Below are 12941 nucleotides of genomic sequence, written 5' to 3'. Positions count from 1 at the left end.
AAACTATTAATACTGCTTTCAGTTTTTTATGTTCCATTTTAAAAATCATCAAAGTTGTTTACATACAAGCTAGGCAGTTTTATGTTTTGTATTTTAAAAACAGAGGAATGTACTGAACCATGATTCTAGTGTACTGTAACACCTCTACGATACAGCATTGCATTACAGTTCCACGTCTGCATGATAATACTAACCTTTACACATTTTACATTGATTCCTGGACATACAAACTTCTTCACCAGCAACATGGCTTTACTGTCACCGCATGTTATAGGGCAGCCATCTTCAACATCTACTTCCTCAGCATCTTCTGCAAGGATGAAAACATCCATGTGAGTGAGTATGCTGATGAGGACAAGTTCATAAAAGATATTTGTCCCTTTAGAATTGTGACCCTCTCTTACCTGGATGTGTTTCATCAGTCATGACAGATGCATTTATTTCAGCAGGCTCATCTCTGAAACAAAACATTCAAATTTGCGTTTTTTTTGTTGTCAAGTTTTTTAGAGATAGTCAAATATTGTCAAAACCTACAGTAAATACATTTGCCATGAACTTTCGTCCTAAAACGCATTTGAAAACATTATTAAACTCAAATTATGTGACCATATACACGCAAGATAGCAAAAGTCTTGTTTTGTTATTTCAAAAAGATACAGGTAAAAGTATTTTATTGGCATTTTATGTGAAATATGAAAACAAAGCTGTGCATAATTGTGAAGTGCAATGAAAATAATGTGTGTGCAAATATTTGATACAGCAAAATGAAATCCAGTGCAACCAATTTTCTTCAGAAATTCACATTGCTTGGACATGACAGCATGTAATTTATTTTCCAAAAATAAAAACCTGATTTTCGATTTCAATGTTTTGGTAAAAACTTCAAAAGACACCAGAGGGAAGCGCACTCTCTGGGCTTGTGGAAGTGATTTTTTTGCCACCTTTTGTGACCTATTTGATTACCTAATAAATGACTGACGCAAGACTCACTCCTCTCTTTCACTTTTAATACATACCTTCACTCACCAAATGTAGCAACAATTTTACAAAATATGCAACATATATCCCTTTTGCTAAGTCTTATTCTCTTGTAAAGCACGTGTGTATAAAGCACGTGTGTATGACATGTGTTGAGGAGCGGAGTTACAATACATACCGCCACAATATCATTAGAATTTATCATGAGCAAGGGTGAACCGGAAGGGCCAAATCTGCATTTGTGACAGGGCAAAGTTAATTTGTGGTCACAAATAAATTAATACATGGGAAACAATGACGTGTGCGTGGGGAGCACCATGTGTCTATGGAGAGCACTCGCACAGGACGAAGGAGCCCACGGTAGCTTGCAGGCACGGCACATGATAGAGAGGAAAATCAATTGTATGATTTTCTTTTTTTAACATCTTTATAAACTCGAAGTTCAATATTGCGGTTGTTAGGGTCCATAACATACCAAATCGCATTATTCCCAAGATCGCGTTATATAGAAATCCTTGTTTTTTAACCCTTTTCTTTTTGAAAAAGTTATGCGCTGTAGCTTGGCTGCCTAAACCTGCTTGTTGTATTGTGCTCCCATGTCACAGAAGGGGCGGGCAGTATTCATCAGTAGGATTGGACATCAATGATTAAATATTTAGTTATTTGTGTTTATGTTTATTTTTGTAATTCCTTTTTTGGAGACTTTCATTAATATTTACTGTGTACGTTTGTGAATACGCGATAATTTGGTGAAAAACAATGCTATTGAATCTGATGGGGAAAAAAAACGGGAACAAATTTGGGGTGAATGGCACCATTGTGTTACATCAAACTTTGAGTGCACTTAAATAATCTGATTGCAATTTAAAATTAATTAATCGTGCAGCCCTAGCTCTTTGTATCATCCGTAGAGGAGTGATTGCATTACACTCAAAGTCCAATATAACACGGCGTTCTACAACAGGGGTCTCAAAATTGCAACTATTTGCTGCCCGCAGGGTCATATTTGTGACCCTGTACTTAATTTCATAATTTAGTGTAATTGCGGCCAGCACACACTGGGCGGCTAATAGTTAAAATATATTACAGCACTCTTAAATTCCACTATAAAAGGACACTAAATACATTAACAGTCCAAACACAAAAAATACATTGAAACAAACACACATCGGACAAAACAAAGACCAACTTGCTGTCAGCAAGCAGAAGTGTCTCTGACCATCTCCTTGGGAATTCAACAGTATGAAATTATACATTTTTTTACATTCAATTTTATAATTATATTCACTTAGGGCCTATCATAACTCAGGGTTGCTGCTGGCAGAAGTAATTAACAAATTTAGTCACATGGTTGAAACGTAATTCAGAAGTGAATACTTTGTGTTGCCCAGCCTTTCCCTAACTGTACCTACAGCGGCCCCCAGGTAAATTGAGTTTGAGACCACTAGTTTTAGTTTTAATAATACACCTCGTGGTGCAACCTGGACACATCATCAGTGATTCTCCCGGGGTCATAGGGTGTTTCGGGTCTTAATCAAACACCCTCACCCGGGCGACCCAGCCGAGGGTGATCAGTCCCTCGACTTGTGTCCAGGTAGCGCTCTACGCCACGCGTCCCCCCTCCGACGGTCTGCCCTGGGGCTGCGCCGGTGGTGCTTGGAGGTTCTGGGCACTGTGGGGAGTGTCCGGGCCTGGATCATCCTCCGTCTCATCAGGTGCCGTACAGGGTACTGGCACTGTGCGTTGCACCACGGGTTTCCCTAGGCAGCCTATCTCGGTCTGATGTATCTTCAGGGTTTTTCGTAGCGCTGTATGGGTGCTCTCTTGCGAGAGCTGCAGCTTGGGATGCTACCCCTCCCTGCCCCGGTTGCCGTCTTTCCGGGCTGTCAACTGTCTCTCCAGTTGTCACTACTCTTTCGGGGTTGTCATCCAGCCTCTTCCTGGAAGTCAATGGCGATGCCATACTAGATTAGTTTTAATAATACACCTCGTGGTGCAACCTGGACACATCATCACTGTTCTACAGTAAATAACACAATTGTGCCATGGACATTAAAATTGTTGCCTGTTTTTTTCCCCACCCAAGTCAATAGCGTTATTTTTCACCAAATGATCGCATACTTAAATATAATGTCATGATCGGTCCCTCCCGGTCATGTCCTGTGTTGGTTTTGTTGTTATTCTTCTTAGTTTAGTGTATATTTATGTTGCCAACACTCCTAGTACTCCTTTGTTTACATTCTTGTTACTCGCACTGGTATTAAACAAGCATTCTTACCTGCAAGCTGCTTGCTGCTGTCCTTTGCATCCTGATAGACACAACCTTCGCAGACATGCGACCAGATTGTAACATTTACACAGTAAATATATAACTTTTCGTAGACAAAAGGGTAAAAAATAGGGATTTCTCGGTACCGATCTTGGGAATAACGCAATCGGTATTTTATGGACCCTAACGACTGTGTTATATCGAACTTTGAGTTTAATGGAAAGGCACGTCTTAATTTTGACTCTGGATTATTTGGGATTCTTTCTGTTGCTTTCTTTTATGAATGTTTGTGAACTGTGGAGGAGCAATTGCAATACAGTTGGCTACACTGCTGCATGTGTGTGCATTTGTGTTGCCACCCAAAAGTTACTAAATAGTGCGCACAGTTGCCAACTCCTGGCCTGAAATGCACATTAAAACATTCAAGTAGATTATAATGTATCGGAGGCTGTGTTCCATTTTCATACAGATAATGCGGTCATATATTGTTCATCCACCGCTGTAGTGCGAATCCTTGAGCTCTTGCATCCTGCTTTTGATGTTGGTGTTCAGTCCCAGATGACTCAGCTTAGACTTGTGCTAATTGCAGATATATCAAATCAAATAAAAACAAATAAAGGTAATATTATTCTCAAATAGCAAACCACTGCCATTTAACATTCCAAAAATATCTACTGCTCATCGGGTTGACCTTGAAATGGTCACGGCATACTTGGGGATTGGTATTGATAAGAACTTGTCTCTTAAATACCACATAGAAAATCTAAACTTAAAATGTAATTTTTTTTTTTCTTTAGAAACAAGTCCTGTTTTTCCTTACAAGTCAGGTAAACACTTGATCCTGACCACTTTCATGCTTTTGCTAGATTATGGAGACTTGCTTTTTATAAATGCACCAAACACTTTTTTTGAAAACACTGGATACTGTATATCACTGTGCCTTACGTTTTATTACTGGTTGTGGCAACCTTGTCCACCACTGCACTTTGTATGCAAGGCAAACTGTCCATCTTTGTCTGTCCGCAGATTTTCTCGATGAATTGTTTTAATATACAAATAATTTCTTAGGCTGGTTCCCATCTATTTATGTTCTTGTGTGTGTAGAGTTTCCAGTCGCTACAGCTTACAGTTGCAGGACATCCTTTGCACAAATCTTGGTTAAAAAAAAGCCTTTAGATATGCTGCTCCTTGGTCATTAAAAGACTTACCGAAGGATCTGAGGCTACTTGAACTGATCACTTTGGGGGAATCTAGTCTATTTTAATAGATCGAGAAACCAGTTCTATTGGGCACTGTACTTGCTTTTAAACTGTTTTCTATTGCAACAACTCAAAATAGTTGGACTTATTGTGCGTTTTACGTGTAAATTATGTAAATTATTTGTATTCTTATCTATTGTGTGTGACTGCTGCTGTTTTGTTGTTGTTATACAGTCGTGGTCAAAAGTTTACATACACTTGTGAAGGACATAATGTCATGGCTGTCTTGAGTTTCCAATAATTTCTACAACTCTTTTTTTTTTTTATGAAACAGTGATCTGAACACATACTTGTTTGTCACAAAAAACAGTTTGGTTCTTTTATGAATTTATTAAGAGTTTACTGAAAATGTGACCAAATCTGCTGGGTCAAAAGTATACACACAGCAACATACATTATCAATTTTGGTGACGTAGAAAAGTTACAATCAAATCAAATTAGCTTCATGGCATGGCCTCTTAACTTCATGTGAGTGATTATGATTGACCACACCTGTTGACTTCTCTCAGCCCATTTAAAAAGAGCTCATGTGATGCAGTCATTAGACTCAGTTACAAATGCGACAATGGGAAAGTCAAAGGAACTTAGCACAGATCTGAAAAAACAAATCATTGACTTGAACAAGTCAGGAAAGTCACTTTGAGCCATTTTAAAGCAGCTTAAAGGCCTACTGAAAGCCACTACTACCGACCACGCAGTCTGATAGTTTATATATCAATGATGAAATCTTAACATTGCAACACATGCCAATACGGCCGGGTTAACTTATAAAGTGACATTTAAAACTTCCCGGGAAATATCCGGCTGAAACATGGCGGTATGATGACGTATGCGCGTGACGAAGTCCGAGTAACGGAAGTTATGGTACCCCGTACAATCCTATACAAAAAGCTCTGTTTTCATTTCATTATTCCACAGTATTCTGGACATCTTTTGCAATTTTTTTAATGAACAATGAAGGCTGCAAAGAAGACAGTTGTAGGTGGGATCAGTGTATTAGCAGCGGACTACAGCAACACAACCAGGAGGACTTTGTTGGAGCGCTAGCCGCGCTAGCCGCCGACCTCACCTTGACTTCCTACGTCTCCGGGCCGCCAAACGCATCGGGTGAAGTCCTTCGTCCTTCTGCCGATCGCTGGAACGCAGGTGAGCACGGGTGTTGATGAGCAAATGAGAGCTGGCTGACGTAGGTGGAGAGCTAATGTTTTTAGCATAGCTCTGTGCAGTCCGGTTGCTAAGTTAGATTCAATGGCGTCGTTAGCACAGCATTGTTAACCTTCGCCAGCCTGGAAAGCATTAACCATGTATTTACATGTCCACGGTTTAATAGTATTATTGATTTTCCATCTATCCTTCCAGTCAGGGGTTTATTTCTTTTGTTTCTATATGCAGTTAAAGCAAGATGCTATCACGTTAGCTCGTAGCTAAAGCATTTTGCCGATGTATTGTCGTGGAGACAAAAGGCCCTGAATGTCCATTTCGCGTTCTCGACTCTCATTTTCAAGAGGATATAGTATCCGAGGTGGTTTAAAATACAAATCTGTGATCTACAATAGAAAAAGGAGAGTGTGGAATCCAATAAGCCTGCTTGTACCCAAGTTACGGTCAGAGCGAAAAAAGATACGTCCATCGCTGCCTCTCAAGTCATTCACTGTAACGTTCCTCATCTACGAATCTTTCATCCTCGCTCAAATTAATGGGGTAATCATCACTTTCTCGGTCCGAATCTCTCTCGCTCCATTGTAAACAACGGGGAATTGTGAGGAATCCTAGCTCCTGTGACGTCACGCTACTTCCGGTACAGGCAAGGCTTTTTTTTTAACAGCGAGGAAAAGTTGCAAACTTTATCGTCGATTTTCTCTACTAAATCCTTTCAGCAAAAATATGGCAATATCGCGAAATGATCAAGTATGACACATAGAATGGATCTGCTATTCCCGTTTAAATAAAAAAAATCATTTCAGTAGGCCTTTAAGGTCCCAAGAGCAACTGTGCTGACAATTGTTCGTAAGTATAAAGTGCATGGCACAGTTTTGTCACTGCCACGATCAGGAAGAAAACGCAAGCTATCACCTACTGCTGAGAGAAAATTGGTCAGGATAATCAAGAGTCAACCGAGAACCACCAAAAAGCAGGTCTGCAATGAATTGGAAGCTGCTGGAACACAGGTGTCAGTGTCCACAGTTAAGCGTGTTTTGCATCGCCATGGACTGAGAGGCTACTACGCAAGAAGGAAGCCCTTGCTCCAGAAGCGACACCTTGAGGCTCGTCTAAAGTTTGCTGCTGATCACATGGACAGAGATAAAACCTTCTGGAGGAAAGTTCTGTGGTCAGATGAAACAAAAATGTAGCTGTTTGGCCACAGTACCCAGCAATATGTTTGGAGAAGAAAAGGTGGCCAGCAATATGTTTGGAGAAGAAAAGGTGAGGCCTTTAATCCCAGGAACACCATACCTACCGTCAAGCATGGTTGTGGTAGTATTATGCTCTGGGCCTGTTTTACTGCCAATGGAACTGGTGCTTTACAGAGAGTAAATGGGACAATGAAAAATGAGGATTACCTCCAAATTCTTCAGAACAACCTAAAATTATCAGCCCGCAGGTTGGGTCTTGGTCGCAGTTGGGTGTTCCAACAGGACAAAGACTTGTGGGTGGTTACCAAAAGCGCATTATTGCAGTAAAACTTGCCAAGGGACATGTAACCAAATATTAACATTGCTGTATGTATACTTTTAACCCAGCAGATTTGGTCACATTTTCAGTAGACCCATAATAAATTCATAAAAGAACCAAACTTCATGAATGTTTTTGTGACAAACAAGTATGTGCTCCAATCACGCTATCATAAAAAAATAAGAGTTGTAGAAATTATTGGAAACTCAATACAGCCATGACATTATGTTCTTTACAAGTGTACTGTATGTAAACTTTTGACCTCAACTGTATGTAATTATGTAATTTTGTTTTGCTGCCCTCACAGCCAGGTCACTCTTGAAAAAGACATTTCAATCTCAATAGGTTTTTTACCGGGTCAAATAAAGGATATTGATTGATTGATTGTTTTTTGCTGGTCTGCAGGAACGTTGTCAAAACTTTTGAAAACAAACATCACTAATTCTATGACATCATCGTTGCATAAAATGTACTGACCCAGCCGTAAGGGACTGGAGCTGGAGGATGACTTGAGTTTTATTCAGATCATCAGCCTCACCATCCGTCTTCACCATCACCACCTGCTCCGTGGACATGCTCACATCCTCAGTGGTTGCCATCCCCCTGTTGTGCTGCTATGAGCATTTATAGTCTATGGTCATGTTGCTAAAAAAGGATTAAAAAAAACAAAAACATTTTATCTTGCAAGCCTTAAAAAAACATTGTATTGCTAATGTAAAAAGTAAATTGTCGTGTAAAACAGTGTTTTTCAACCACACTAGTGTGCCGCGAAATACAGTCTGGTGTGCCATGGGAGATTATGTAATTTCACCTAATTGGGTTTAAAAAATGTTTTGCAAACCAGTAGTTATGATCCACAAATGTGCCGTTGTTGAGTGTCTGTGCTGTCTATAACTTGGCAGAGTAACCATTTAAAACTCTTCCAAATCAGTAGGTGGCAGCATGTATCTAATTGCTTTGTAGATGTTTGTCGTGATCCCAATATGCAGACAACAGCGGGAGGCAGTGTGCAGGTAAAAAGGTATCTAACGCATAAACCAAAAATAAACAAAAGGCGAGTGCCGCTAAGAAAAGGCATTGAAGTTTAGGGATGGCTATGCAAAACGAAACTAAAACTGAACTGGCTGCAAAATAAACAAAAACAGAATGCTGGACAACAGCAAAGACTTACAGCGTGAGGAGCAGACGGCGTCCAGAAAGTACATCCGTACATGACATGACAATCATCAATGTCCACACAAAGAAGGATAGCAGCCGCACAACTTAAATAGTCTTGATTACTAAAACAAAGCGGGTGCGGGGAATAGCACTCAAAGAAGACATGAAACTGCTACAGGAAAATACCAACAAAACAGGAAACGCCACCAAAATAGGAGTGCAAGACAAGAACTAAAACACTACACACAGGAAAACACCAAAAAGTCAAAATAAGTCCCAGCGTCATGTGACAGGTCGTGACTGTACACCTGCTTTGAGACAAGAGCTGTGGTGATGCATGCTTGGTTATGTGGTGGATGGTCCGAATCTTAAACAGCAACAAAAGTGAATTTAGTACAAAAGTTGTATTTACCCATAATCAAATAGTACAAGTTTGGATTGAATTGTCATGCAAACAGACAACGTCCTCCGGAGACGTTAGATGAATCGAGAATCATCCGAATCATACATAGTCTGGGTCTACTTGGCCATTTATGTGTTTTCCTCATGTGTAAAGGTCCCGTTGTTTTGGACCTGTTTATTCTGCAACCTCCTTGAATCCTTTAGCCATAATAAACAATCAAAACATTTTGTAGAATGGTCAGACCGACCATATATTCAACTCTCACCCACATATGCTCCTTCAAGGCCTACTGAAATGATTTTTTTTAATTTAAACGGGGATAGCAGATCCATTCTATGTGTCATACTTGATCATTTTGCGATATTGCCATATTTTTGCTGAAAGGATTTAGGCGAGAACATCGACGATAAAGTTTGCAACTTTTGGTCGCTGATAAAAAAAAAAGCCTTGCCTGAACCGGAAGTAGCGTGACGTTGCAGGTTGAAAGGCTCCCCATTGTTTTCAATGATGGCCGCCAGCAGCGAGAGCGATTCGGACCGAGAAAGCGACAATTACCCCATTAATTTGAGCCAGGATGAAAGATTTGTGGATGAGGAACGTGAGAGTGAAGGACTAGAGTGCAGTGCAGGACGTATCTTTTTTCGCTCTGACCGTAACATAGCTACAAGGGCTCATTGGATTCCACACTCTCTCCTTTTTCTATTGTGGATCACGGATTTGTATTTTAAACCACCTCGGATCCTATATCCTCTTGAAAATGAGAGTTGAGAACGCGAAATGGACATTCAGTGACTTTTATCTCCACGACAATACATCGGCGAAGCACTTTAGCTAACGAGATAACGTGATAGCATCGTTCTTAACTGCATATAGAAACAGACGAAATAAGCCCCTGACTGGAAGGATGGACAGAAGATCAACAATACTACCAAACTCTGGACCTGTAACCACACGGTTAATGCTTTCCAGCCTGGCGAAGCCTAGCAATGCTGTTGCTAACGACGCCATTGAAGCTAACTTAGCTACGGGACCTCGACAGAGCTATGCTAAAAACATTAGCTCTCCACCTACGCCAGCTCTCATCTGCTCATCAACACCCGTGCTCACCTGCGTTCCAGCGATCGACGGCGCAACGAAGGACTTCACCCGATCATCGATGCGGTCGGCGGCCCGGGAAACGGAGGAAGTCAAGGTAGTCACGGTAGCGCGTCTGCTATCCAACTCAAAGTCCTCCTGGTTGTGTCGCTGTAGCCAAACGCTAATACACTGATCCCACCTACAGCTTTCTTCTTTGCAGTCTCCATTGTTAATTGAACAAATTGCAAAAGATTCACCAACACAGGTGTCCAGAATACTGTGGAATTTTGCGATGAAAACAGAGCTGTTTGTATTGGGATACAATGGTGTCCGAATACTTCCGCTTCAACCCTTGACGTCACGCGCAAACGTCATCATACCTAGACGTTTTCAGCCGGAAGTTTCCCGGGAAATTTAAAATTGCACTTTATAAGTTAACCCGGCCATATTGGCATGTGTTGCAATGTTAAGATTTCATCATTGATGTATAAACTATCAGACTGTGTGGTCGGTAGTAGTGGGTTTCAGTAGGCCTTTCAATGGCACAGAATAGGAAAAAGAGAAACGAGCAGACATTCTTAATGCTTTTCGACCTCGTTCTCTTTTCGGACTTAGACAGACACAAAATATGGTTCAAAAGGTCAGAAATTCCACTACAGTTATGATTTGATATCCAACAACTGCGAGAACGACTTTTCACTGTCAATATCGCCTGCTGAGTTAAATTGTATTATATATTCTGCTGGTGGTGTGCCTCACAATTATTTTTTTATGGAAAAAAATGTGCCTTGGCTCAAAAAAGGTTGAAAAATACTGGTGTAAAAACACTAATATTTTGCTAAAGACTATAGTAGAAAAACAATATGGAGGAGTCAACTTCATTAAGAGATGCATATCGTTTTGTAACCGTTGTATTTATATTTAGTACACGTCAAGTTTGTTTTGGGGGCTTCTTGCGAAAACTATTTCCATGAACTTTAGTGACACAAGAAACCGTGTAAGATGCCAGAGTAAGACGCAGTGTTCACTGGGAGTGTTTAAATATGGAAGCCATTACGACAAACACAATGACTCTGTGATATTTGCTCAAGTGGACGACCCGAACACGAGTGAACTCTGGCTAAAGCAGGCGTTACCGTGTGCCCGTTACGTGCTACTTATCTATGAGACGTACGTCCTTCCGTAACGCAGCATTTTAACTCTCCGCTGGAATGACGTCTCCCGTGCGGCGCCACGCACGGCGGACAAGCAGGCGACGCAAGCCCTCCATTTTGTAAAAAAAAAAAAAAAAAAGAGAGAGAAAATACTCACAACTCTCGCTGCACACTTGAACGTGTTGTTCACGCCGTATACTCGTATCGGTAACTAACCACTACACATATTTTTTACGTCTAACATATATTTGCTTACCGAATGAGTAGAATTGCGTCTCAAGGTTCTAAGATGGTGCGCATGCGCGGTCGACGAAAGTGGGTATACTTCCGGCATAACAGACCGCCTTGTCACGCACAACTTTTAAATCCGCTGCAGTAAATACAATAAACCGTAAAAAATACAAATTCATGGATGGATTTGATTATTCAGTGCTACTTTAACCTTGCATCTAAGTTTTGGGGGGGTGCCAAAGCAAAGGTAGAATGAGTATCATTCTGATCGATACTCGCGTGATGAGATCAGCGTTTATCTTAAGAATTACCTATGTTTTGTTTGTTATTTTAATTGTTATATTGTTAAATAGTTGATATTTATACACTGTCATATTGTTTACAGCAATGGTTCTCAAACTTTTTTCACCTTTTACCACCTCAGAAAACACTTGGCTCTCCGAGTACCATCATAAGGACCAACATTGAAATACAGTATTGTAGTAGGCCTAAGTATTGATTAAAAACAAGGCACAGGTTTTATTTAGCAAGTATATTGTAACTTTACACACCGTTTGAATGTGTTTAAATATAGGAAAACATAACTGGTGTATTGTAATATCTAATTAAGTGATTATTTGGTGTACCCAGTGACGTGCGGTGAACTAAACACCAGGTGAGGCATAGATACTTTTGGAGTTTTTGTTCTTCTTTTTTTTACTTAAATTCATATGTGCAGCTCTAATCATTGTTGATTTAGGGTGCACACTAGAGAAACAAAAAAGAAGGGAGTTATTCGCTTAAATAAAAACGTTATCATAATGATATTATGATATGATAAATGGGTCCAAAAAGTATTTGATAAAGTTGTTGTTAAATACTTGTTGGTCCCATTTGCTTTTAACTACATAAATCAAGTATTGTACGTGTATCTTACCTTTCTGTATTTGTATCTGAAGCAGCATATCCTCCATAAAAACATACTTTGTATGATCACATTCATTTTGTCTTAAAGTCCAGTTTAGAGAAGTATTTAATCTTTGATACAGTATATAATCCTCCATATTGGCAGACACATTCATTTAACTCAATTTCATTCCAAGCAATAAAACAATATTTTTGCATCTGACAAAAACACCCACACACGCTGGCTTACTGTAATAAAAATGCCATGTTTGTTATAAATACAGTTTTTAAAAAAAAGAAAGAAAAAAAGGCTGGCTTCCGCTGGAGAGACAAGTCTGCTAGCACTTCGCCCAGTGTGGCGAGTCAGAGTACTGCAGAGGCATTGAACTGCAAGTTGACAATATATCGCCCCCTACCTTGAGGCAGAGGTACTTGCTGCCTCAGGGCCTGCCTTTCCCCCCTGGCAACAAGCACGCGCCCCCTCACACGCACACACTCAATACACTTTGCGTGTAGCGGTGGAGGCACCACCTGTGTCTGCCTCACTTCTCGTTTTCCCTGTTATTTTGATCAGGAAACACTGAATTTCCGCGATTTTAAACCATGAAAATTATCAAAATATACAGGAACCACACCACAATCACATTGAAAGCATAGACCAAAAGAGAAATACTCAAACTTATTTTATTTTATTACTTCGTTTTTGTAAGATCTCATGGTTAAGCCACCTGGTGGCAAGGTGAGGCACTGCCTCACTTACGTCACTGGGCGTACCCAGACCACAGTTTGAGAATCACTGGTTTACAGTAAAGTCAGGGACTATGTATCGTCTTGTTTTTACATAATAGTTAAAT

General features: G+C 40.2%; 1 protein-coding gene across 7 annotated transcripts in view; it reads right to left on the bottom strand.

Moving 5' to 3' along the window:
• gmeb1 (glucocorticoid modulatory element binding protein 1) overlaps positions 1–11331 on the bottom strand; it is a 51918-nt gene extending 40587 nt beyond the window's left edge. For 2 of the 7 annotated variants that reach the window (XM_062056684.1, XM_062056685.1), the window contains exons 1-4: positions 11228–11331; positions 7657–7824; positions 405–457; positions 195–310 (exon numbers count right to left, since the gene is read on the bottom strand). In XM_062056684.1, coding sequence (XP_061912668.1) covers positions 195–310; positions 405–457; positions 7657–7778 — 291 coding nt within the window. In that variant the 5' untranslated portion in view covers positions 7779–7824; positions 11228–11331. Of the gene's footprint in view, positions 1–194; positions 311–404; positions 458–7656; positions 7825–10991; positions 11082–11128 lie in introns of those variants that run through there. The other 5 variants (XM_062056682.1, XM_062056683.1, XM_062056687.1 and 2 more) reach the window with 5 other exon arrangements.
• Between the last annotated feature and the right edge of the window lie 1610 nt (positions 11332–12941).

The sequence above is a fragment of the Entelurus aequoreus genome, linkage group LG08 (assembly GCF_033978785.1).
Source record: "Entelurus aequoreus isolate RoL-2023_Sb linkage group LG08, RoL_Eaeq_v1.1, whole genome shotgun sequence".
Classification (NCBI taxonomy): domain Eukaryota; kingdom Metazoa; phylum Chordata; class Actinopteri; order Syngnathiformes; family Syngnathidae; genus Entelurus; species Entelurus aequoreus.
This window is presented reverse-complemented; position numbering and strand designations above follow the sequence as displayed.